General features: G+C 38.8%; 2 protein-coding genes across 23 annotated transcripts in view; one reads left to right on the top strand and one right to left on the bottom strand.

Moving 5' to 3' along the window:
• TMEM165 (transmembrane protein 165) overlaps positions 1 to 18,618 on the top strand; it is a 26,224-nt gene extending 7,606 nt beyond the window's left edge. For both annotated transcript variants that reach the window (XM_004268261.4, XM_033425405.2), the window contains 5 exons: positions 3,839 to 4,064; positions 12,059 to 12,234; positions 12,789 to 12,971; positions 16,728 to 16,833; positions 17,562 to 18,618. In XM_004268261.4, the coding sequence (XP_004268309.1) occupies positions 3,839 to 4,064; positions 12,059 to 12,234; positions 12,789 to 12,971; positions 16,728 to 16,833; positions 17,562 to 17,638 (768 nt within the window). In that variant the 3' untranslated portion in view covers positions 17,639 to 18,618. The remainder of the gene's footprint in view (positions 1 to 3,838; positions 4,065 to 12,058; positions 12,235 to 12,788; positions 12,972 to 16,727; positions 16,834 to 17,561) is intronic.
• The window catches only part of CLOCK (clock circadian regulator), a 137,145-nt gene continuing 127,506 nt past the window's right edge, over positions 17,814 to 27,452 (bottom strand). For 18 of the 21 annotated variants that reach the window (XM_049709151.1, XM_033425383.2, XM_033425382.2 and 15 more), the window contains one exon: positions 17,814 to 27,452. In XM_049709151.1, coding sequence (XP_049565108.1) covers positions 27,273 to 27,452 — 180 coding nt within the window. In that variant the 3' untranslated portion in view covers positions 17,814 to 27,272. The other 3 variants (XR_007477024.1, XR_007477025.1, XM_049709153.1) reach the window with 3 other exon arrangements.

Raw genomic sequence — 27,452 nt, 5'->3', positions numbered from 1 at the left:
AGATGTGGCAGGTCCAAACTGAGATGTGCAAGAGATGTGTGCAGTGAGTAGATACACACCGGTGTTTGAAGATTTGGTAAGAACAAAAAAAGAGGGTTAAATACTGATATCTCATTAGTCATTTGAAAAATATTCCTAGAGTAGTATTTTGGATATATTCGGTTAAATTAAATAATATTAAAAGTAATTTTATCTGTTTTTACTTTTTAATATCTGGCTACTAGAAATTTTATTTTATTTTACTGTTTCGGGCTGCACTGCGCAGCTTGCAGGATCCCAGTTCCCCAACCAGGATCGAACCCGTGCCCCTTGGAGTGGAAGCATGGAGTCCTAACTCCACTGGACCGCTAGGGAATTCCCTAGAAATTTTATTTTATTTTTAATTTTTTTTAAAATTAATTAATTTATTTTGGGCTGTGTTGGGTCTTCGTTGCTGCGCGCAGGCTTTCTCTAGTTGCGGTGAGCGGGGGCTACTCTTCGTTGTGAGGGCTTCTCATTGTGGTGGCTTCTCTTGTTCCAGAGCACGGGCTCTAGGCACGTGGGCTTCAATAGTTGTGGCTCGCGGGCTCAGTAGTTGTGGCTCGCGGGCTCTAGAGCACAGGCTCAGTAGTTGTGGTGCCAGGGCTTAGCTGTTCTGCAGCATGTGGGATCTTCCCGGACCAGGGATCGAACCCATGTCCCCTGCATTGGCATGCGGATTCTTAACCACTGTGCCACCAGGGAAGCCCCCCTTAGAAATTTTAAAAATTCATTATGTGGCTTGCATTATTTTCTGTTGGACAGTGCTGCTCTGGCTCATCCTTCATTAGGGAGGTTCACCAAGGTTCACTTTGGGAATTGGTATGTGATTAGATGGGACATGTTGGACAGTTACCAGAATGAAGTATTTGCATTTTATGTTCTAGGCATAAGAAGGTCATGATGAAATTAGTTTTAGGAAGATTCAACTGGTCACGTTGTGGTGTGCTATAATAACTGACTGTAACTGAGTGCTTACTGTATATTAGGCACCATCCTAGGGGCTTTATGTGTAGTAATTCATTTAATCCTCACAACAACCTTGTAAGGTATAGGTACCCCTCATCTTAGAGATGTAACTTGAGTCACAGGGAGGTAAACTTACTGGCGCAGGGTCATACAGTAACCAGTAATACCTTGGCTATGAACCCTGGAAGTCTGATTCCAGAGCCCACCTATTAAACCAGTACATTCTGTCACTCTGAAGGTGAATTAGAAAAAGGAGATGATCCTTGTACACAGTAATCACTTGGGCAATTGATCGACAACAAATGAATGAATGGTAATTGATCATTTTCTGCCCCTATTTATTAACACTTCAAGTTTTTTAAATCTTCTATCTTCATAATACCCTGGTACTTTTGTTTTAAATTCTTATCACACCATGGTTGGTGGCTGTTTAACACTGATTTTGGCTATCCAGGACGAGCTCAATATATAACAAAAACTGTAAGTTAATTTTTCTTGTGCTTTGTATATAGAAAGGTTTTAAGAATATGTAGTTTTGTTTTGCTTTGTGCTTGCAAGGCAAGTTTTATTCTCATCATTTCACAGAGGAACAGAGAGGCTAAGTAATGTGGCCACGGTTTTATAGCTGCGAATTATAAAACAATGAGAATTTGTGGTTTTGATCATTATTGTTTGTTTTTAAAAGTAAACATTTTCTGTTTGAGCTTGCAGCTAATTGGTTGTAAATAAATGTTTTAGGAATATTTATTCCTAAAAAATTTTCTTGGATTTCAGGTCCTAAATATTTTGCAATGAAACTTTTTCATTCAAAAGGTATTTCCAAGAGGAAAATGTTGTATTAGTGAAAGCTAAATGAAAATGCTTATATTTTTTATGATGCTTAATGCTCATAGGGTATTGGAAGAGACAAGAAGATCAGCATAGTTGGAATTAAAATGATAATGGAGAGAAAGCTAAAATCCCTTAAAATGGTACTTGCTTAATCAAGAGTTAGCTTCTGAGGCTGCCCTTTTGATTTAGCCCTTACACCAAGTATTTTCTAAATTGTTAAATTTCCCCAATTTTTAGCTCAGAGGTCTAGTCTGAGTAATGCTTAAAGTTTTCTGATCTTTACCGTGGAATTTGGGAGTCAAGTTTATGTCATGTGTTAAGGAATGACATGCACACTTAAAACTTTAGGATTTTATTCTTATCTCTGACTGGAGCCTTTGTGAATAAAAGTACTTTTTATACTCTGTCCAAAATCACATACATGCTTGGGTTTCTTTTTCTTTTTTACCCCTCAGGTTTCTAGAGACTCATAGGCTTTAAAAATTAATTAAAGATAGGCAATTAAGATTGGAAGAGACCTTTAGAAGTGATTCCTTTAGTCCAGGGTCTTTCCCCCTAGGAACTAGTGATATTTTGGATTAGATAATGTTTTGTTGTGAGGAGCTGTCCTACGCATTATGTCCTGTCCGTAGCAGCAATTCTCGCCTCCACCCACTAGATGCCATTAGTTTCCCTTCAGCTGTGACAAAAAAATGTCTCCGGACTTTGCCAAAAGTCCCCTGGGAGACAAAATCGCCCTGGTTGAGAACCTCTGATGAGCACACTTTCTGTAGGTGGTGCTTCTCTTCTCTGGAACTCTCACGTTGAGGGGGGAATATGCTACACTCTCTAGAAGTCCATTTCAGTCTCTGGGGGCTCCTGTGGAGTAGAAATCTTTTGTGTGTGTTAAGCTACAACCTGCCATGCCACTTATAACTTTTTAGTTCTATCTCTTGGGACCATATAGACTTTCATCAGACTTTCTCAGTTATTGGAACATAGGCACCCAGTCCTTCCTGGTCCCTTATGTGATTGTTTTAGAGACTGAGTTGGCAAACTTTCTTTTGTCTTGGGCCAGATTATAAATACTTCAGGTTTGGGCCACGTGTTTGCAGGCTACTTAAGGTCTCTGTTGCATAATTTTCTTTTCCTACTTCCCTCCATCCCTTTCCCTCCCTCCCTCCCTCTTTCTTTTTCTTTTTTCTTGCAAACCGTTAAAAAAACGTAAAAATCATTCTCAGCTGGATTTACTCTTAGCTGTTGCTTGCCAGTCCCTGGCTTTAGAGTCTCTTTTGTCTGCAGTAATCTTCAGAGGGCAGTGCCTTCTTAAAATGTGGTGCCTCAGAGCCAGTACAGAACTTTGGGTAAGGGCTCTGCAGCACAGAAGATGGGCTTGTCACTAACTCTTTAAAGTGCTTAAAGTGCTTGCTGCCTTTTTGGAGCTTTGTCACATTTTCAACTCGGAATGACCTTAACACCAGCTGAGACTCTGGCTTATCTTTTTTATTAGGCCACATTTCAGCCTAGGATATTTTTAGTGTAGGACCAACCATATATCCAGCTATATTAGATCTCATCTTAGCGAGAGGCAACTCTTCTTCTAGCCTGTTGAGAGCTTTCCGGATCCTACTTTGTTCTCGTAAGTGTTCGTGAAATTTCTCTCAGCTTCCTGTTAAATGTTTGATAAGCATACCTTGGGTCTTACACACAAGTTATGAATAAAAATTTGAATGAGACATAGCTAAGAACTAAATCTCAACTCACACTTAGAAAACAAGGTAATTTTGATGTGTGGATATAGCTGGTCTCTACTTTTTTTTTTTTTAATTGTTTTGTAGACTTGTACTTGGATTTCCATTGTAGCAGGCATCAATCAGAGGCTTCTGTCATTGCTAATGGCTTTCAAAGTGATTAGACAGTAAATAAGTCTAATGACCATGACAGAAAAACAATCTTAATTCACATACAAACTAAAATAATTTAAAATAATGACTTTTTTCAAAAAAGTAGCTGATAAATATGTATTTTTTTTTAATTTCAGAAAGGATTTACACCAGCTGCTCCAGTTCATACCAATAAAGAAGATCCAGCTACCCAAACTAATTTGGGATTTATCCATGCATTTGTGGCTGCCATATCAGTTATCATTGTATCTGAACTGGGTGATAAGACATTTTTTATAGCAGCCATCATGGCAATGCGCTATAATCGTTTGACAGTGTTGGCTGGTGCTATGCTTGCCTTGGGCCTAATGACGTGCTTATCAGGTGAGTGCTTTTTCCTCCTAATGAGTTTATTGAATTAGAGAGAAAGCATGGTGGTATTAAGTCACTGAATCATTCAACTAGTTATATTGGAATTTGGTTCATGTTTCAGAACTTAGTAAGCAGAAAATGTTTACAGTACATAAATTCCTAAAAACGATATTGCACTTTTGAAATTAAATTTTTTTTTTTCCCGGCGGTACGCGGGCCTCTCACTGCTGTGGCCTCTCCTGTCGCGGAGCACAGGCTCTGAATGCGCAGGCTCAGCGGCCATGGCTCATGGGCCCAGCTGCTCTGCAGCGTGTGCGATCTTCCTGGACCAGGGCACGAACCTGTGTCCCCTGCATCGGCAGGCGGACTCTCAACCACTGTGCCACCAGGGAAGCCCTGAAATTAAATTTTTAGCTATTCACAGTCAAGATACATGCTCCTCATTTATTCACTAGTTTTTTGATCCTTGCTTTTGATTGCTATGGCTATCCTTGCTTTTTTTTCTTTTTCCTTTTTAAGTCCAGAGAAATTTATATCTGATATCTTAGAAACAGGACGCAAGCAACCACAGAGAATTGTGTATTTTCTGTTGAAGGGCATTTGGTAATCAGTAGTGAGGGGTAATGTTCACAGTATTGTGTTCTGTTAAGCTATTCTTAACCTCTTACCCCAACAGTAGGGAATGAAACATTCTTAGATTCCCGGTTTATATTACTATTTGAGTTACTATTATATAGGCTTCAATTTTTCAAAGAATTAAGACCAGGAGAAAGTAAACTTAACACTACATAATTAAACATAGTTTAGTCTCTGATTCAAAAGCTACTTTGAGCCATGTAGTTGGATGGAAAATAGCGAGTTTTCCCCTTAGAGCCAGACTTGGATTGGAGTCTCATTCTGCTGTGTATTAACTTAATGGTAAATTACTTAACCTCTTTGAGTTTCAGTTCCCCATCTGTAAACTGGAGATAGTATCTAGCTGCCTCACAGGGTTGTGTTTTGTATTCAAATGAGATCTTATATTTCAGGTGCTCAGTCATTCACTCCTCTCTTTCAGCATGCCTTAGATTTCTCCTGAAACGCAGTTCTTAAAGTACAGGACAGGTTCTATTTCTGGATGCTTGTTAAAGTTTGTCTTTTTAAACCTACTATAATGAGTATTTTATTTAATAAAAAAATGGACTACTTTTCACATTTGGATATTAGCACTATTCATATTTCACACACAGAAATTTTCTCTTCAAAAGCAAATTTTGATTCTAGGAAATAGTGGAGCAGGTTGTAAATGGTGAAGTCACTTGTTTGGAATGAGTTTGAATAATATCAGAGAATTTTAGTTTTGAAACTTCCAGCTTTGAGGATAAAGTAGAAGGCTGTCCTCTCTCCACCCATTCCCTCCTCAGAACCTGGCTCCATGCGTTCCCCCCCCCCCTTCTATGGGTTTAGCTCCCTTCCCTCAGCGGTGAGTGGGGCTGGTCTCTTTCGTCCTGACCCTTGGCCCACCTCCCTCTGGCTGCTGGTACTGACAGCTCCTCTCACCTGGACTATTTGAAGGAATGGGCTGTATCAGTGGTCTTCAAACCTCTTCCTTGTATAGCTCTAAAATAATTTTGAAAAACTATACCCCCTCTCACTTTTCATCGTTAAGTTCAAGGAGTTTCAAAGATCTAATTTTTGGTATATTGTGTAGAATTGTTATAGTTGGTATTCTTTTTTTTTTTAATGTTTGTCTTATAAGTGTTTTAACATTTGTTACACAATATTTAAATTTATATTGCATTTGCAAACTGATTAAAAAAGAAATTTCAGACATCATACATTTTAAACACAGTCTTTCGAGATAGGTTAAACACTGCTTCCCCGGTCAAATCTGTTGACCCCATTTTTTTTCCCATCAGCCTGGTCACACTGTACCCATTCCCCCTAGATGGTTGAGTTCAGTTCCGGGGGAATTTCAGCAGTCTGTATGCGTGGAGCCAGTGCTTCCCTTTGCAAAATTTCCGTCTGCCAGTGTTATTTCTTTCTTGTTAGCATTCCAGATTCGCTCCTAAACTGGCTTGCCTTTGGATCCTGAGCCCTTTTTCTATGTTCTGTTTAGGAGCGTGGAGCTGCTGGGGGGTGGGGGGCAGGAAAGGCACGAGACCTGACGTCTTGAGCCTGGGGCTGAATCTAGCCTCTACTGCTTGCTCATCATGCAGACAGGAGCAGGTCACACGGCTGCCATTTGCTGAGTACCATCTGTGTGCATGATGCTTCAGGCCCGCTTCGGGACAACCCTTTGTCCTGCTACAGATGGACAGACAGAAAGCAGAGACGTATTATGCACTCATGGCTCACAGGCAGTGGAGCTGGGATTCAAAGGCTGTGTCTGTCTCTGAATCCAGGGGTTTCTGATGGTTTTCTTCAGGGTAAGAGGTTCTGCAGGGGGAGGTGGATGAGGGCTGGAGGCTGCACAGTCAGGGTGGCTATGGGCCCCCAATCCTTCCTCTGAGAACAATTTACTGTCATCTGTTTGCTAATTAAAATTTTATTGGGAAAAGGTTTGAAGCTTAAAAGTCACTGGGAAATAACTATATTTTTACTCCATTATGACTTTCTAAGTTATTTAAGCTCCTGGAGAATCTTTGTCTGCTGTAAGCTCAGGATACTGATAGTAACAATCCTTACAGAATTGTAAGAAAGATTAAATGAAGTAAAACAAGCAAACCATGTTGTATAGGATGGTTAGTTCTGTAACAGTTAGTTCTCTTCCCCCTTATCATAAAGAGGCTTTGCATCTAGGTATGGTTCACCTGTGCCCAGGGCACAACTGAACCATTCATTTGGATGTTTTCACATTATTTACAAAAATGGCCAATTAATTCAACAAGTACTTGTTTAGAACCACCTGTGTGCCTAGAAAAGTGTTGGGTCTGTGGCCAGGCATGCGTGGTGGAAGGGGCATGGGCAGCCAGTAGTGCGGAGGCTGTGAGAGGCGTCTCCTCCTGCCCCGTCCCACCCTGAAGAGAGCTTCGATGTCTGAACAGCCTCCATCAGGCATTCTTGTCTTTGGCTGTTTTCAGAATTTCTCACTAAAATTCAAAGCCGTCAAGAGAGGCAACTTCTCAGTTTTTGTGAGTTTGTTCCTTAGGAGGAGTGACTATAGAGAAACCCAGGGCAGATTTGGAAGAAGGCCTGAGAGGAAGGAGAGCGATCAGCGGGGAGGTAGGAGCAGCTGTAAGTCAACATTGATTTCCTTCCCGACTCAGCCAGGGTGGGCCTGCACCAGCTGTCCCAGGGCTCGGGCCTACTTGGCCTGTTCTTGTAAAATACACCTAATGGAATCTAAATACCATTAGCAATTTGATACTTACCATCACTGCCACCATCATTCCTTTAAAAAACATGAGTAAACTCTGCCTTAACATTTGGAAATTTACATTGTTCTTTTTCCTCTGTTAATTCTTACTTTCATTTACTTTCCTTATACAATTTTACTCTAACGATGGTAAGTTTTTTGCTTGAAAATCTTTTATGGGTCACACTGTCATTTATCTGCAGCAAAAATACGCATTTAAATTGAACTTTAGAAGATGGTGAAAATTTCCTTTGTTAAGTCTCTAAATGTTAACATTTATCGATTGAGTTATAGTTACTAGCATACAGTTTGATTACTAGCATACAGTTGATCAAAGCAAAATATATCACAAATTTAAGTAAACATTTTTTAAAAGTTGGAAATGCATCTCTTAATGATAGAACTGTTCTTTTAAAATTAGTTTATATGTCCATGGATGATAATTATTGCTAGAATGAAGCTAGGTTTAGAGTCAATTCTGGTCTTTCTAAAAAAAAATAGATATAAGAGCTGAGAAATTTTATTCACATAAGTAGACAGGAAGGAATTTTGTTATAGCCACCTCACTCAGTTCATTGAACTCCTGGGTTATATATATGCTTAAAATCACCTACTGGTCTATCATCAGGAGATTTTAAATGATTTACCAACTGACAACTTAATAAGGTCTTCCGTCAATTTCGTTAGAAGCAGAGAGTTGGAAACCATCGAGTATACCAAAAAGTGTTTTTCTGAAATTCATCAAATGACTGTTCTTATACATGTTTAGTCTTTTACTTAGAAGTATTGGGTTGGCCAAAAAGTTCATTCGGATTTTTCTGTAACATCTTGGGGAAAAGCCCAAACAAACTTTCTGGCCAACCCAATTCCCTGTTTAATTGGATATATTTAGAAATGGTTGAGAACATTGAAATATTTTTAATTTCAGCGTACTTTCACCAATAAATGATTTCATCTTAAAAATTGTATCAGATCACATGTTTAAAATCTATTTTCCTGGAGCCTTGGAGCCACAGATTTAGCTCATTCAGTTTATGGGAGATGTCTGCCACATTGCCTAATTGCCATGGCAGTTGCTCCACAGTGAACCATCTAAGTCAGGCTTATTTTCTGTCAGAAGACATTTACTTGGTTTTTGAATTTAATAAACATGATATATGTCCCCATGGCAACTAGCTGTTTAGAATTCTAATTCTAAAATGGTTGGCTGGCCAGACTGGGCCTGGAACCCAGCTCGGTGTGAGCTGCCTGGGGAAGTAAGCCACTGGGATTTAGTATCTTTTCTGATGCTCTCTTTGCCTTAGGGAAAAGCATCTCCCTGGTTGGAGGATGAAGGAAGCACAATTTCTAAGTGAAAAGTATTCCTACTGAGGTCCAAATACCCTATTTCTCGTCCATGACCATTATTTCCGGTGCCTAAAATGCCATTATTTCTAATGCCGTGGCCTTATAGGAAACTTGTATAAGACAGGGAAGACCCAAAGCCCCGTCTCTGGTTTATGATGCCTTGACTGGGGATACCGGTATTTCAGACCCTCTCTTTGGTGCCCTAGGATATCTTTCCATACTGTGGGAAACGCACCATAGGTGCTGGGTGAAAGGCATCTTTGTAGAGTGAGCAGAGGGCAGCTGTGAAGAAGGGACGTGAGAAAGGAGAACCCGCACAACTCCTCAGCTACAAGCATGTTTTCAGGCAGATGAGTTTTAGGGAAAAGTACCCATGGAAGTTGAACTTCTGCAAATAGGTTCTTTCACAAACTGTTCATCCGTGTCCCCCGGAAAGTCTGTGTTTTAAAGGCTTCAGTAATCAGCTTTCGTTATTACAGAGTTCAATTTTCATTTTAATGAGCCCCTCAGGCCACATTCATGGGCATTCTCATCCTTTTATTCTCTTGGCTTCTAAGATGCCCCCTGCTTTGAGTTATAGTCTTATCCCTCTGAGAAAAAAAAACAAACTGTACCATAAATATTGATATTCCCCACAGTTTTATCCTTGGGCCATTTTTTCCCCTCACACTAATGTTCTTGTGCCAAGTGTTTTCAGTTTAATTACTTGTAAATCAGTGATTTCTGACTTGATGCAGATCACTTGCTTAAAGAGATATAACCTCTCCTTGTTCACAGAACCAAAGTACTCGAGTGTCTGAGGAAAGACTTCCAAGAAATGAGAAAATTGAGGGACAGCAACCAGGGGAAGAAGAACAAGGTTATAGTGCCAGATCGTTTTTTTCTCTCTATGGAGATGTCAAGGCAGAAAACATGGGATTGTGTTAGTAAATAGTTCTTTTAGATTATCTGAAGGTAAAAGGAAAGCCAAATTTAGGAGATTTTAAAAGGTTTGCTACGTCGCTTTTTAAAATTTTAAAAACCTTTTATGGAAAATATTTTAAATTTACAAAGTTGCAAAAATAAAATAGTATAAGAACACTTATATACCTTTTATCCAGATTCACCTGTTGTTAACATTTTACCACATTTGCTTTAGCATTTGTGTCCTATCCCTTTATATCTGAAAAAAATTATGTGTATACACACATAATTTATATATCTCTAGGTATATAATATATGTACATATACACACAGTTTATATATCTATAGAGAAATAAAGTACATAGACACATATCTTTATAGACATTGATACATTATCATCCATATTTTAATTTTGTCAGTTGATCTAAAATATTCTCTCTAGCACTTTTTTCCTTCTTGTAGAGAATCTAGTCTAGGTCAGGTGGTACATTAAGTTCTTTTCAGTCTTTTAATCTGAAATATTTCTGTAGTTTTTTCTTATGTATGCTATAATATTTTTCTAAGATACATCCCCCTCCCCTTTAACGGGCTGTTCCTCATTTTGTGTTCGTGTGATGTTTCCTCATGACTAGATTGAGGTTATGCATTCTTGACTAGAACACTGTATAGGTGATGCATGTCCCTCTTAAAAGAGTATCACATCTGGTAGCACATGATGCCCATTTGTCCCTCACTGACGGTGTTAATTTTGATCACCCTGTAAGGATTTCTCTTTGTATACTGTTTTTCTTCTTCCCTTGCAATTAATATGTAATCTTTAGGGAGACACTTTAAGACAATACAAATACCCTGTTCCCCATAGTTTAGCGTCAGTTGATGACTCTTACATGATCTGAACTTCACCTCGACGCTTGCAAAATGATGGCTAATTCCAGTACCCCATCCACGTTTACCAGTGGACCCTGGCATGCTACTCTAAGGTAAAGAGCTCACCCCACCTCCCACTGGTTTGTATGTTTATTATCAATATAAATTCATGAACTCCTTTTTTTCAGTGGTTTATAATTAATTACTTAACTATATTGTTCCTTAAATTGTCCCAGATGTGACGGCTAGGAGCCCCTCCAGCCTGACTCCTGTGTCCTTGTGACATGCTATTATGTGTTTTTCTTCTTCCTTACTTTCTAGTATGACAGGATAGTGCAGGCTCATCTTGTACCTGCTCTGCCCAGTCCTAGAATTAGCCATTTCTCTGAGGAGCCTTTTAGTGGGGAATGTATTAGAAATCAAGATCTGGGTGCAAAGTTGGCTCATTGTCATTGAGATGTCTTGGCTTCTTGGCCTTCTCAGTGGATGGAACTAGAAAATATATGTCTGTATTATGTGTGTGTGTGCGGGTACATATACACACGTACCTATGTAACTTGGATACAGATACGCACATAAGCGTAGGTTTACATTTCTAAACATGATTTTAAAGTCTTTTTCATTTTGTAATATAATGAAGCAAGGAATGCTTTATCTATGCAGTTATATTTTTGATGTTCAGGCAGTTTTGTAAGTGTTGTGCCCATTTTATAAAAAGCTGGTGAAGTAAAGAGTAATTGCATTTGTTATATATATGCAAATACCCTCTGGCCCTTCCATAGTTTTTAATTACTAACTTCATATTACCAATGTGAATGTGTTTCACAGTTAGGATTTAGGTTCTTGATATATTGATAGTTCCAAGTATAGTTTTTTTGTATAATTTATACAATTGTCCCTCTACTTGATGATAGGAAAGCATAGTACTGAATAAGTTTGTCTGTTATGTTACATATATGTGAGTTTGTATGGATATATATGTATGTGTGTATGTATAGATATGGAATTACTAGTTTTCTTTCATAAGATATACTTATTTTTAAATAGTTGCAGAGTTTGAATAATGCCACATGAGTATCTTGTCGTGATTCTTCACTACAGAAGTTTGTAATTTAAAGATTTGTGATGAAGAAATATCACATAGGGCAGTGGCATAGCTTCCAGGTTATTAGATCATGGGATCCGTAGAGGGCATCAAAGTTAACCTCCCAACTAAAGTTCTGTGCCCTGCACGACCTGTGGCGAGCCAGCCCCTGGCGGGTGTCTGAAGAGGAGATGATCATCTCATGAGAGATACGTGTGCAAGCCCTGTCACCTCAACCTGCACCACTGATTGCTTGCTAAGCTGTGATGAGTCATTGGCTAGAGCTAAGGGTTCGATATTGGTGGAGGAAAAGAAGTGGAGTTTAAGGTTATTATGTAATAGCTGAGCTTCTAATGTGAACCATTTTCCCTTTAAAACAGTGGTAAATGATGACTTCTGAAGTTAACTGTTTCTTTGGTTGGTGTATAATGTGCGAATTAACCAATACACTGTTGCGCTTCCTTGCAGTTCTGTTTGGCTATGCCACCACAGTCATCCCCAGGGTGTATACATACTATGTTTCAACTGCGTTATTTGCCATTTTTGGCATTAGAATGCTTCGGGAAGGCTTAAAGATGAGTCCAGATGAAGGTCAAGAGGAACTAGAAGAAGTGCAAGCAGAATTAAAGAAAAAAGATGAAGAAGTAAGTCAGAGCACTGTTAAACATCTGGACCAAAAAGGCACTCAACCGTTAAGAGTAAACACTATCCAGAGGTTTTCCAATAGTCATCCATATCTGTGATGTGTGTGGGCTACACAGAAATAGCTTATTTTGTTTAGTTTCCGTTCTTACATCTGGCTGTGATAGGACTGGGTTAGTGTGATTGTGGTAGAGAAAGGACTCGGGGATGAATACTGAACACCTGTAATCAAGTTCCTTAATTAGACTGACTATAAGCTCCTGAAAAACAGGAACTGCAGTTTATAATTTTACCTGTTTCCTTCCACAGCATCTAGGATAATGAGTGATCAGTTAATATTGTTTATTTCATTGGGAAGAAATGGAAAAATTGAGAATATAGCATTTGTTGCTATGTGAGACCAGTGGTTCAAAAGAGAAGTTTGGGGTCACGTAACTTTAGTTTCTCAGAGCATATTCCCATGGAATTTAAACACTGTTTAAAAGAAAGATTAAGTAATTTTGTGCTCTATTGACTTGGTTCCTAGAATTAATGTCTTTTTTTTTTTGAAATTTAGTTTCAACGAACCAAACTCTTAAATGGACCAGGAGATGTTGAAACGGGTACAAGCACAACAATACCTCAGAAAAAGTGGCTGCATTTTATTTCACCCATCTTTGTTCAAGCTCTTACATTAACATTCTTAGCAGAATGGGGTGATCGCTCTCAACTAACTACAATTGTTTTGGCAGCTAGAGAGGTGAGTGGTACTTGGAGACTGCTTCTGTATTAAAACTAAGCATAACTAATGTTACTTTGCTCCAGAGGTCACGGGACAGAGTCAGGGTGGGTCAAGGGATGACTTCATATGCTAGACTGTTTTAGATCTAATTACGCCACCGCTCTTTAAAACTGACCTTCTCCCAGTTTCTACAGCCGGTCAGATTACTCTCTTTTGACTCCTCTTCCCTTCAATTTTGCCAAAATGATGGTGTGGCAGTTGTTTTGGCTTAGTTTTTTCTTTTCTCAGAAACTTCCTTTGTATACTTTATGTTGAGAACATAAATGGTATATTATTATTGAAGGCCAATTTGGCAATAAATACCTAATGCCTTGAAAGTAGATATCTTTGGCTTCTTCTGTTCCTTGTGCTAAAAAACTAATTTGAGTGTTGCAGAGGTTACTTAGAAAAGTTGTTAAGTCTTAGCCCCAGGTTACTCAGTCCTAGGATGTTAAGCCAGAAGAGACTTCAGATTATCTCGTTCTAGCCTTTGCTCTACAGATAAGATCCTGAGGCCCAGAGAGGCTGGGTGACTTGTCCGGGGACAGAAGCTAGTTGGTAGCAGGGACGAGGACTAGAGCCGAGGCTGTCTGCCTTCTAGGCTTTTCTGCTGTATCTTCTTCATAGTTGTCAGATGCCACTCTGTAAAAGATAACTGTTTGTTGAGAAAATGTTAAACCCTCATTTGTTTTGAGGGGAGTAAAGTTTTACATGAGGTGTCTGTTATTGTTCACACTGATTGAGGTCTCCTGAAGAGACAGTTGTGGGATGGAAGGCTGCTGCTGCTTTTCAGGTCTTCTTGATCTTAACTAATGCTGTTTCTTATATTTTTATATCTATGAGATTACATTGTTTTTAATCAGATGGTAAGATGTTTAGATAGCAAGCTTGATTTGAATTTATTTTTAACTCCTAGGAAATATCTACCATAAAAGAACAAGTTCCTCAACATAGGCTGCAGTTCAAAATATAAAACAAGAGTTGAAAGCCAGGGCTAACATAGTTGAGGATGGGCTGTTTTGTCAGAGAAGCCTCAAAAATGCGGAAAAAAAGGAACTCGATTTTTCATTTGAGTCCCGTATTTAAACATAAGCTTTCTTTTAAAATGTCATTTTAATGGCTTTGACCTATATTTTTCTTGGTCTCCAGCCTTTTTTATTGGCATTCAGATTGTCAGAATTGGGACTTGAAAGCAAGTGATCATTCTGTGGCGGTTGGTTCTGCCATGTGAGCTGTCGTGACGGCAGAATCATTGCATTTTTCTTAATACTGTCGTCTAAGCTGCACGAGCGACTTGGGACAGGCTCGAGACTCCCTGAGCCCCCGGGGTCTGCTCCCTGCCAGCAGTGCGGCACCTGCGGCCTGGGGTTGAGTCTCTGGCCATGAGAGCACATCACTGCAGCGTCTACTTCCAGGGTGGCTCTGAGCTGAAACAAAGTGATGCACATAGGGTCCCCACTGTGGGGAGCACTCAGTGTCAGCCACCTTCCACGCTGCAGCACCACGGGCACATGCAATGGGCTCTTCACGAGCACAGATGCAGTTGTCTATCTTTGTTACTTTAATCTTCCTAATTTTTTTTGGTAACTTTTTTGTATAACCCATGCAGTAGTCTAGTCCAGTCCATTTTAGTCTGAACTTCATTTCTGCTCCCAGTAGAATTCAGTGTTCTCAGTTTGGATGTCACAGAATCCTAGTATCCTTTGAGATGTTAATGGGTACTAAGCAAAAAAAAAAAAAAAAATTGAGGAAAAAGTTTATAGGGTCAAATAGATTTGGCAAATAATATATCCTGGTTTTTTTGTTTTGAAGATGGAGTATACAAAATACCAAAGACTCTGAAAAATCCTGTATTAAAGGAACCATTTAATTTTATTTAAATCCAGTGATTTTTCAAGTGTCACTTTCAAATAGAATGAAACCATCTTCTGGGATATTAGTTTTAGAGGTTATAACAGAATTTAGGAAATGTGGTCCCACTCTTCCATTCCTCACAGACAGTTTCCAGCTCTCTCCATTTCCCCAGTCCACACACACACTGCCCACCCCAGCAAAGAGGCCTCCTGCCACTTCACAGAAGAAAGCAGAGGTCATTGTTTCTTCACTGCCACCCATCACAGTGGGTCCTTTCCCACCTGTATTCTGGATTCCAGCCCCCGGTGCTCCCACTTACAGCTTAAATCTTGGCCTTTCTTCCAGCCCAATTTTGCGAGCATATGCACAAGTTTTTCTCATCTAAAAAAGTTTTACCCCTTCCTCAATTCTGCTTCTCTTCCAAATATAAGCCTCTTCCTCCCCCACTTCCCTCAGTTTCAGAGGGCTTGGCTGTGATGGGAACAGGAGTTGGCTCTACTCCCTTACTTACTAAACCCACTGGGCTCTAGTTTCTGACTCACCGGTTGATTTGGTGCTTTAAGTTCACTGCAGCCACCAGTGGGGCTTGCCGTGGTCATCTTGGGAGGCTAATTGCTTGGCCACCTGTTCAGTCTCCCTTGGGCTCCTCTTCCCCTGTCAGCTCTTCAGTGTTGCTTTCCTCATGATCGTATCGTCAGCGCTTTCCTACATTCTCTCCTGGGGTTATGATGTTCAGTCCCATCACTTCTTCTCCATTGAACTCAACTGATTCTTGAACTTCTCTACTTTTAACTCCTTTGTTGGCAGCCACAAACCCTTTCTCCCTTGCTTCCTCTACCTTTTAAATCACATTGGTATTGCCATAATTCATCTAGAGAATTATGGGTGAGGAACTCAAGTGTCAGGCCTGATTTTTTTCATTTCCTATCATTCACTTACCAGTAAGGTATATCAGTAGTGCCTCAGTTTCTCTCGAATCCGTCTGCTTTTCTCTGCCTGGTCTCCCATGCCAATCCAGGCCAGCACTGTCTCTTCCCAGGGCTATTGCTGTAGCCTCTCGATTGATCACTTTGCCTTCAGTCTTCTTCCCCTCCAGTGCACTCTCTAGACTCGACTTTTAAAGCATAACCTGTCTGTCACTCCCCAGATAAAAACCAGTGTCTTAAAAAGTCTAAACTCTAAGCTTGTACAGGTCCTTCATGACCCAGCCCCCTCCTTGATGGGACTCCTCCTCTCGTGACTCACTGGTTCTCTCTAGAAACACTCAAGTGCTCCGCAGCTGCCTCTTGCTGCTGGCCTGCTGCCAGGTCAGGTGCTTCCGCTTGTGCTTCAGGGCTGTCTTTTCTGGAAAACTTTCACTGGTCTTCCCAATCTGAGTGCCTCCAGTTTGCTTTGGTGGCAGGTGTTTACTGAATGAATACTGTGTCCTGACACTGAGGTAAAGCACTGGGACACAGTGGAGACTGAGAGGCAGGGTCTCTGTTCTTAGGAAGTACAGTGAGGCTACGCTCTTATGTAGTTTCTAGACAGTATCAAATACTGCCTGAGGGAAGAGGTGTCTAGGGTACGTCTCCTTGGCACTTGTCACTTAAGAGCTAAATAGTGCCTGTGAAGTAAGTTCAACAACTGCTGAAAGGTTGAATTAGGTTACTTTGATCTACATTGATTTGAGTTTATTCTTCTTTTATCTCTAGTCCTAGGTATAAATGGAACATATTCTTTCAAGCAGCCATGACACTTTTCATAAATTAAACAGCTAATTCATAGAATTGTTTTATGCTTTTTTTGTTGTTGTTACTGACCTCTGTTTTCATTGCTTGATAGTTATCTTTCTCAGGTAGCAGTTTCAACCTTGGTTTTAAATTAATGGTATGTTTCCAGGACCCCTATGGCGTAGCAGTGGGTGGAACAGTGGGACACTGCCTCTGCACTGGACTGGCAGTAATTGGAGGAAGAATGATAGCACAAAAAATCTCTGTCAGAACTGGTAAGTCTTTTTTTCTTTTTTTAATTAGAAAGAAAATTCCATTTATTTTAACTTTTAGAATCACTGAGGTTAGAAAAGAGAACGTGTTTCTTCTGAAGCAGACTTGGTCTTTGCTACGATAATCTCTTAGAGGTCCAACGTACTGGCTCTGCTGTGGCAAACATGGACTGTTTTTCACTTGGAGGTGTTAGTAAAATACAGAACCATCTCAAAGCATTACTGGATTCATAGTAGCTTTCTGTCAACATATTTAAGTCAGTGAAACAACCCTGTGGAAATTCGAGAACTTTTTAGCTTTGAAAATGTGTCTTCGGGATTGGCAATCATAGATGGAGACCATATTTACTGATTCAGCTGAAAATTTCCTACGTAGCTGATAGATCTTAAAGATGGAATAAAAATAGTCTCTTTGGTGGTCAGAAGTTGTTGAAAATTCTCTTATATAATTGGCTTTTAAGATGAGTTATAGTTCTATTGTTGCTTGTCAGCACTGTTTCAATTTAATAATTCTGTTAGTAAAAGAGTGCTGGAAAATAAACTGATTCTTAACTGTTCACAGTCGGGCATGTTAAGTATTTTGCTGTGGAAATGAGGTTGAAGTGTTTCTAATTCGTTCAAGTATTCCTAATTTGTTTTTAATGTTAGTTTACTAGATTAGAAGAATAATAGGCAACATCAGGGCTTATTTAGAGGAATTTTGCCTTAAATTTTTTTCTGTTCTCTTACAGTGACAATCATAGGAGGCATCGTATTTTTGGCATTTGCGTTTTCTGCACTATTTATAAGTCCTGATTCTGGTTTTTAACATGATACTGTTCATTTATATTTAGTCTAAGATAGGTGAACTATGTACATAGTGTATATTATAACTAAAAGTGATGGAAAATACTGTATTTTGTAGCATTGATTTGTGAGTTTGACCCATTTAATGAAGTATTATGTCCAAGAGAAATAATCACTGATTCTATTTGCGAAATGGATTTTTAAAAAAAAAAAAACAACTGATATCTAAGTGTGGATTTTTTCTTTTCTCCAGCTTAATTATGTGAATATGGTCTCCTTTTCTTGGCCGGGGCGAGGTGAGGGTAGTATATAGAGAACCATTGTTCGGCAGGGGGCCTGCCACTTGATTCTCTTTCAGCACTGACCCCTTTGCAAGGACTATGAGTTTTGTCCTGAATAACTGAGGTGTTTTACGACGTTTGTTTACCTTAAAATTTTTCCTGGGGGAAAGAATGAATTAATTTCTATCATCTAGCTATCTTTTAAAACATTTTCCTGAGCCAGTAAGCAGTGGTTTATCAGAATAATCAGAAGTCTTTTCAAAATTAGGTTTTTGGGGCTTCCCTGGTGGCACAGTGATTGAGAGTCCGCCTGCCGATGCAGGGGACACGGGTTCGTGCCCCGGTCCGGGAGGATCCCACATGCCGCGGAGCGGCTGGGCCCGTGAGCCATGGCCGCTGAGCCTGCGCTCCGCAACGGGAGAGGCCACAACAGTGAGAGGCCTGTGTATCGCAAAAAAAAAAAAAAATTAGGGTTTTTGTTTGTATGTTTTTTTTAAGAGCAAGGGAAATGTATTACTGTTAATAACATGACAAGAATTGTCTGCCAGGTCCATTCTTTTTTTCAATTGGGTAGGAAACCCAATATAATAACAGTCAGTCAATATTTGACCATGTGGAATTACCAAATTAAAAGAGAATACCGTGAGTGTATTCATATTTTTTCTATATTGAATAAACAATGTAACAAAGATACAACATAAATAAAAAAGTGTTATGACCAGTGCTTGTTTTTCCTTGTGTGTTATGCAAGTTCATAACTCTAATTTATCAAATCATTAACATTTATAGACCAGTTTCTAAAGCTGATATAAAAAACAGTAGCAAAGCATTGTTCTAAAGCACTGTCTTAACCTTCACACAGTTCTGTGAGGGAGTAGCTACTAATAAAAAGTTAAAAAAAAGGGTTAACTCATCCAGGGTTACATGGTAGAGCAGGGAGTCAAGCCAGTTTACTTCTAGAGACCATAATCACCGATTATGGTGAAGGGCACCTCATGTTATCATAGCAACTTCAGTAATCACTGTCATTTAAGTAAGTCTCTTCTAACTTGAGTACTAACTGTTCCGTCCAAGCAGCATAACTGTTTTCTCCCAGCCTCATAGGCTCTGTTACCATATGCAATAACACTGCCATCAGAAGCCTCTAGAGACCTGAAGGGACAGTTGTTCTATAGAAACTCCCACATGTTCCTTGTGTGAAGTAATAGCAGACCCAGAGCAAGTCAGGTTTACTGAGCTACTACAAAGTTCACAATGTACAGTCATTTGTAACTTGAACAGATTGTGAAATAATCTCGTTAATCACCCAGCATTCTCAATACAGCAGTCATTCTGCAGTAGTAACCATTACTGTGAGGAGATCTAAAAGCGTCAGTTAAAAAGCAGCAGTTCACATATTTCTGAAAAAGTCATTTTTAGAAACTTCTAAGGAGTTCTCTACCATGAAAAGTGTGTGTTACAGCGTAAAGAAACCACAATGTCCATGAGTTAAGATAAAGCACTTCAAAGAAATCTCAGGTTAAATCCTGAAACTACACCAGAATTCTCTGGAGTTAAATACCCCTAATACTGCCTTAGATTATTACAAACAGAATAAGTGAGGCATTGCATTATTTCTTTTCCAAGAATAGAAAGGATACTTCCTTGTTAGAAAGTAGCTGGTACCATCATAGCCCACACCTGGAAGTGCAGGCCGCCTGGTCCCAGCACCAGCTTAACGGCGAATAACAGCGAAGCTTTCTGAGGCACCACAATCTTGTAACAGGACACAACTACTCAGAGAATTTGGCAGCTCAGACCTTAGCTACAAGGTAAAAATTGCTAATGCAGTTACACTCCATTGCTGAATAAAAGAGAGGAAAAAATGTCATTGGTAGTGCTTTTAAAATATTTAATATTCTTTAAAATCCAAAATAATGTGATTCTTACAAGTTATGTGCCACATAAAGCAGGTGTTATTTCTTTGAGAAATGCAGGTGATACTGGAAAACAGCACTGAGGTATTTTTTATTTTTAAAACTGAATAAGGAAACAAAGTCTGAATCTAATTAATTTTACATTTATAAAAAAAAACTCAATGCTACTGCTTGGCTCTTTTGCTATAATTTTAGGTTCTGAATACAAGAGTATGGGAAAGAGCATTATAATAGTACATATAGTTTTTATAAACTGTGCACATCATAACCTGGAAAAATGATTATACAGCAAGAGGCCTGAGTGGAGGTAGGCTAATAACACTTTACCTGTTCTCAAAGGACAGCTCTGAGAAACAAGTGTGACCAATTGTAACACCAAATTAAAATGGCAATATTTAAATAAGTAACAAAATGATCCGCATTTTATATAATATTGAATTTCCAAACATAGCTCATGAAAATCAGCAGAGAACCTATTATAGCACCGTTGAAACCATTCATTATCCCATTGTGCTTCTGTGTAATTTAGGATTTGGGCTGAAGTTATTACTTGGAAAATGTCAGTCTTGTTTTTGTAAATCAATCTGGATTTCAATGAAATGTTTGCTTTAGGAAAAAAAAGGTATTCTTAGCCATTTATAGCTCCACCCTTTCAGAAGGAAGAATGACAGGCTATATCTAATTTTAATTTAAAACCAAGAACCAAGCAGTAAGGACACATCAATGTCAAGAGTAGTACACTAAGAACCACACAGAACATTAGAAAGAATTTGGTGTGTGTTTTTACAATTACCAACTGATGTTAAATTAACAATTAAAAATTTACAGAGATAAAACTTTTTTTTTTTTTTTGCACTGACTGGTTTCAATACAGCACTGAATTTAGCTCGTCTTTGGGCTTCAGTCTTTACATAGAATGAATGTGCAAGTGCCATACTGAGCACCCTCCCCGACTTACACCATATGATAAAACAGACTTCAGAATAATTCTAGGATGATCTAAATTACAGCTGCTCTGGCTGACATCTATAAAGGAAAAGGATTCCTCTTCTTTTTGCTTGATGGTGATTGTCCGGTTACATAATACATCAATCTGAAGATAGATAACAGAGCTTTCCTAACATTTGAACTCTTTAGTATTGGTACAACCATTGCCAGCAGTGAATCTGTACCAGTATAGGCCAACTCAAAATACACATCATAAAACATCTGAATGTAGTTTTTAAAGCAATGTCACCGTTTGTTTCCTCAGAAACTAAAAAGCATACATTTAAAGACATCGTGTCTCCAATTTAACCCTTAGAGTCAAGAAACATTTTTTATATCATTAAATCCAACTGGTGGTTGACCTCCTTTAATTACCATTCTCTAAGGGATCCCAAAAGCTAGAGCGTGCTCTGGACCTGGGCTGTGGGACTCAAGAACTACTCTGGGAGCCCTAAGGTGGGGAATTCTGTTCCAATACAGACCAGCAAGAAGTATCCTCAAATTTCTAGGCCTCAAATGTTGAAACACTGCTTTATTGGACAATGCTGTGTATGGAGGTTTGGTGTGGCTTTGTTTTTAAAGGACCAAGCAACACTACACTATATAAACACAGCAAATGTTTTCTGTAGAAGAGTTTGCAGTATTCCACCTATATTTAAGGACTTTAGATGGATTTTAATATGGATATGATAGTGACGGCCATTAGAAGATGCTGACCGTTTTAATAACATTTTCCCAAACAGGCAGCGCGTGTTTTGGGTTCTGTCATACTGGCGTTTGGCTGTGTTGGGGAAGTTATCATATTAAAAGTGCCCATAAAATAGAAAAGGCAGCAAGTGAAACTAGAAAAAACTTGGAGCTATATGAAGCAGATTTGAAAGGAGTTACCTTTACTGTTTCCTATCTAAGTTGAGAACAGCAGGGAAGCACAGGGGCATCTGGACTGGGGCTCCACTGCTGTCCTGAAGTGGAACAGGTTCCAATCGCCATGAAGAGGCGTCGCGAGGGCTAAGGACTGCACCCCAGATGGGAAGAGCCAGTCCTCCACATAGAAGATTACAAGGCAAAACAAAACAAACCACAATTAAATACGCTGTGAAATCACTCTGATGAGAAAACAGAACACAAAGATATTTAAAAATATAAATAAATACATTTAGCCATTTTTATTCAAGAAACCCAGAGAACTGCTTTCAAAGCAATTGCTTCTTTAAAAACCACTTTCTAAATTCTCCCATAAATACTATTTTGATTGTCACTTAATGCAGCACCTCAGTATTTGCTGGTGGTGGTGATGGACTTTCACTTAATACCTCTTCATAAACTATTTCACTAAAGAACGTTTACCTAGGAAAACTCAGGCAGCTTACAAAATATTGTTAAATACTCAAAAACAGAACCTGCAAAGTATTATTTTATTTAACAAAAACAAGGAATGTAGTGTTAAATTATGACATGGGGAAAAAGTATGCAAAACAGTCACATGGAAAGAAAGTTTTAATTTTTAATATCCACGTTTGCTTAGTTTCTTGTGAGCTGTTCAATACTGTTTCAAACATCCTGAATTAATAACTGTACCAACAAAATTCATCCCCAGTGTTTCCACAGGAGACATTAAAATATGACCAAATTATTATTATTTTTCCTTTTCTTCAACCAAAGTAGTCTTTCTCAGTCCTTTCTGTGCAAAAATATTACAAGAGCAATTCAAATGGAAACACTGAAATGACATGCCAACATTTCAGAGCACATTTAAAACACCCAGAATAATTCTTGAAATTACTGTATTCTAAAATATGACTACCAATCACTTTTAGGTTAGTTCTATACATCTATTCACACTGATGCAATTCTCCTAGACCTCTGAAAATAAACAGGCTCATTGGTCTCTTTTGGTGTCCACACATTAGGCAAGATAGGTTTACAATAGTGTCTAAATGGAGCTAGGCATCCACAGTCTCTTGACTCCACCACATTCAAAACAAAAGTCAAAGTTCATTTGGCTACCATGAAATCACTCCCATAAACCTACTATGGTTCACTGGATCTAAACATTTCTCAGAAATGTGTCATTTAAAAATTTCACCTAAGTGATGATTCGGGGATCCTTTAGAAATGGTAGTATCTAAGATAATAAACTTTATCAAAATGAGTAATTGCAATAAAGTGCTTGTTACCTTTCAAAATGATGCTTTTAGACTGTGGTGTGTTGTCTGCGAAGTGTGTGCTATTCCTATATAAAGGATCCCCAGGCATGAGAGTTGGGTCTTCTCACCTGTCTCAGAAAGCAGCAGCACTATCTCTTGGTAGGCTGACAATAGGCACGTTACCCATGCGGATGAGGCTAAGCTAGAGCTATGGCAAAAGGGGAAGTAAATTAGAAAAGGGGGGAGGCATGTGAAGGGTTCCTATTATATTCATAGTTATATACAAATATATTAAATATGCTATAAAAATAGTCAACTCTTTTCCTTTGCAATTACTTCAGAAGCTCCTTTTGGAAGAACGCTCACCCACCCCAAACAAAAGACTCTTTTCCTCCAATCACTATAAAATGGCAAGTGCCTTTGTGCTGTTTCTTTTCCTCTGTTTAAAAATTCCAATCAGCTTATTCCTGGCTAGACTCACTCAGCAATAATAATATCCAGTGTTTATACCTTCCAACACTGACTCCCGAGGGACTAAGAACAGGGTCACAGACATTGGAAAGGTTATAGACTTGAATGAGTTTTACACAAATGTTCGTCAACAAACTTTCAATTACCAGAGAAATATAGGAAAAGAAAAAAAGTAGAAATGAGCAATACCAGAGCAAAATGCTATTTGCAGTCCACTTTAAAAAAAAAAAAAAGGCTACCTCAATGTCGTGGAGACATCTTAAAACACGTTGAGTAACTTCCAGTTTAAAATAATTTTCACCTGTCTGTGTAGAGCCGGCAAATAGAGTACTATTTTAAGGGGCCCCTTCCTAAGGCTTCTTGAACAAGGGCTCATCTCCCTTCAACAAGCAGTGCCCTTAACTAACTGCAAGCAGACCGCTTTAAGGCAATGACCAACAACCCAAGCACTTCTGAAGAATTACAACACTTTCACGAATCTACACTGAGAATTCTACAACAAACTGTTCAAAGTCACTGGCATCCTTTTATTACTAGTACATTCCTAAACCAGATTTACGTGACAAAGCAGAGCACAGGACTCAAACTACCCCCTCAACCTGGGACGGAGTTGGGAGACTGAACTGTAGTATTTACTCACATGCTGCCCCCATCTTCCCCCGTATTTGCTTTTCTCCCAATATTTTCACTCTAAAACTGAAGTGCTTTTGAGTGTCTTGGTTCTGGTCTGACGCCAGTCATGGCAGCAACTTCATGAACCCTTACAGTCCTCACTGGTAGCTGTGAGAACAACAGTGACTCACCCAGTGCCACAGCAGTCCAAAGAAGGTAACACCTAATGACTGCCACCCAGAATCAAGTGTTTTTTAAGAAAAACCGAGGATCTATGAGAGTAAAGCAGAGGGAAGATAAGATTTTTAAGTAGTTGAAAGGTGTTCCTATTTGGTATTTTTTCATGACTTAGATTTGGATTTTAATGAACAACTTTGGCTACAGAAATGAATGAAGAACAGGCCACTGCTGAATCTTCATCAGAATGCTCAAGTCTCAATGCACGGAGGAGGGGACAGGGACTGCTCTGCAGCCCAAGTTCCAGGGAAGCAGGAGGAAACCAAGTTAAAGGAGGAGCTGAGAGGCAGTTACTAGCTCTTCTGATCCAACACTTCATTCTGACAGCAAAAGAAAAGCTGCTCCTTTAAGTGTAGCAACCAATTCTAAGCAGGAAAAAAATGAGCTGTGAGGAACAGCAGGAATTATAAAGCAAAATCTTGTCTAATTTTCTTTCCCAAATATTTGTGAGGATGAAAAAATGCTTGAAGGGACTGGTGGAGGAGAATGTGCATAAACAGTCTACAGATTTACCTTGTGGCTTGTCTTATACTTTGCTTGTGTTAACCTAAGTACACAGTACTCACGGTTCACCATCTTTCTTTTTACATATGGGACTTAGAAAATAAACCTTAATATAATAGTTCATCATATCTTTTGTTTGCTAAATCTGTATCACTACATATTGCCAATAAATAAATGAGGCACAACTCAGATATATATGGAATGGCATGATAAGGTTAAGAAAGGCAATCTGAAAGGGGAAAAAAATACTGTTGCCATACTCTACAACATCAATGTTGTCCACGTGTACATATGCTCAAGTACACAGATATTCCGACATTTATTCTTGACATTCATGAGAAAGTCATGATCATTTAGCTAGAAGAGGAGCTCCTTGATATGTTAATTACTGATTGGCATCTAGTAACACTTCTTTTGTAGAAGGGTAGGTACCAAGTCTCTTTGGTTGTTTTCAACATTAATTTTCTAGTTTATGTGTGGCCAGGCATGGTTTTCTACAGAAAGACAAAGTATACCCCTTAAGGATGATAGCAAAGCTGAGAACAGAAAAGTCTTAAGAACTGACTGAGAGTTCCCCTGACTCCTTTATCTAGCAATTCTGTACTAGATTATTTTCATTGCTGAAATCTTTTCTATTTAACAACCTCAATTCTGTTACACATTTTCTTTTAAGGTCAATTTTGATTTATTATAGCTTGCTGTCTTCCCTTTCCTCAGTAATAATTTTTGATATTCTAATAAGATTTTTTCCCATTAATTTTCCTTTGTTCTGTAGTTATAAATTTAATTACTAGTACCATAAAATCTATAAAATGCTTTTTTTTTAATGTACGTAATTCTGGTTGGAACTTACTACCTTTAGAATGTATTAACAAATGAAATCTTAGTTCATGTTTATGAAGCATGTGAGCTACAATATTCTACTGCTGTAGTGAAGGCAAAGCCAATTCCTACCCCTTCTTTTTTCTTCACAGGATTTTAAGATCACATTGAGCAAATATTTACTGGTAATTACTAAATGACTACATAGCTTTAAGGAAAATGATGATTTAGCAAAACAACTTTGTGATCACATTAGTAACTCTGATGTATCATTAGGATGTCATCTTTTATTTTGAAATTATTTGTACCTCTAAACCAAGAGACTCAAAGCAGTCTTCATTAGAAACTTAATGGCACTGACACCCACATGCTATTAAAAATGTACCAAGATTTCAAAACTGCTACTGAAACCAGACGATGAGCTCAAGATGGTGAGTTATCACCTGAATCAAAATCAAGGCACAATGGGTTGTTTTTTTTTGTTTTTTTTTTCCTCAAATAACCCTGAATCATTTCTGACTAAAAGAAGCATTGAAATTGTGGGGATAATAAAAAGGTTCCAACAAATCCTAAAAGTTAAAATTCCCACCAGTGAGAACGTTAAAAAGTGCCTAAAATATTTTGTGTGCAAATTCACTCCTATAACTGAAACATTCTTGAAATTACTTTCAGGCTTGTTAAAAACCATTTACACAACTATTTCCAACTATGAACTAGATCAAAATATGTGATCAAAACTCCCAACCATCTTAAAATAAAGCAGTGCAAATCCTATTTTCAAACATAATTGAAAAATAATGAAATGAGGGATATTTCTGAGTAACTTGAAAATCCTGTTTCAAATAATTTAACCTGAAAAAAAAAATCCATTCCCAGCAGCACATCATACCTCACTGAACAAACTGTGACATCACAGCCAAAGTATGAACATAAAAAGACTTGTGCCCCGGAAACTGAAGAGAACACTACTGTATGGTAAACAAAAGAGAGAAGAGGATGTATTAGTTTGCACATGGTGTCAGAATCTAAGGAAACTACTCATACCTAAATGAGATAATGCTTTCATGCAGCATACAAAATGTTTTGCTTTCTCTCCTTTTATCCAGACATATACATAATATTATTTTTACAGCGTCTGTACATAGAGAATTTAAACTCATACAACATTCTGAAATTAATTACTATTCCATCATTATCCGAAAAGGGAGAGGGGTTGGGGAAGGGGGCCTACTGAGTCTACTGGACTGTCTTCATGGCATCATTGTAAGCAAACCCCTGACATGGCAGTGGTGTATCCTCTGTAACACTTGAAAACAGGCACAGAACCACTCAAAGTTACTAACATTGTTAGTGCCTTTCTTATTCACTGGAGGTCATGTTTCATAGCTGAGTTTCTTAACATTTGGCAATATACTCTTTTTCCATCAAAAAATATCTGGGCAAGTAAAACACTGTCAGGATTGGCTATGGCCCTATGATCATCTCCTGCTGGCTGGTATTTAATGCACATCCGCAGCACGAGGCAGCATTTTCTCTGCTAACTAATTCCAGGAACTAGAACACTCAATACTGCATCTCATGAAACCACTGGAACTTTTCATGCTATCCTCAGATCATCCGAGCAACTCTTTTATGGGCCACCCCCTTCCTCCCTTGAGGGCAGAAAGGAAGCGTGTGTGCTACTGTGGTTGAACCTTGGAAGGATCAGTCAAACTGTCAGTCCTGCGCCGATTCAGTTGCTGCTGTTGCTGAGACTGGTGTTGCTGGTGATGTGACTGAGGGAAAGTGCTCTGCTGTAGTGGAAATGCAGCAGAGAGGATAAGCTGAGTTGAAGGGTTCCCGTGGAGCAATCTAGAAGT

The sequence above is a fragment of the Orcinus orca genome, chromosome 4, assembly GCF_937001465.1.
Source record: "Orcinus orca chromosome 4, mOrcOrc1.1, whole genome shotgun sequence".
NCBI lineage: Eukaryota > Metazoa > Chordata > Mammalia > Artiodactyla > Delphinidae > Orcinus > Orcinus orca.
Note: the sequence above shows the minus strand (reverse complement) of the source record. Positions and strands in the feature narration are given on the sequence as shown.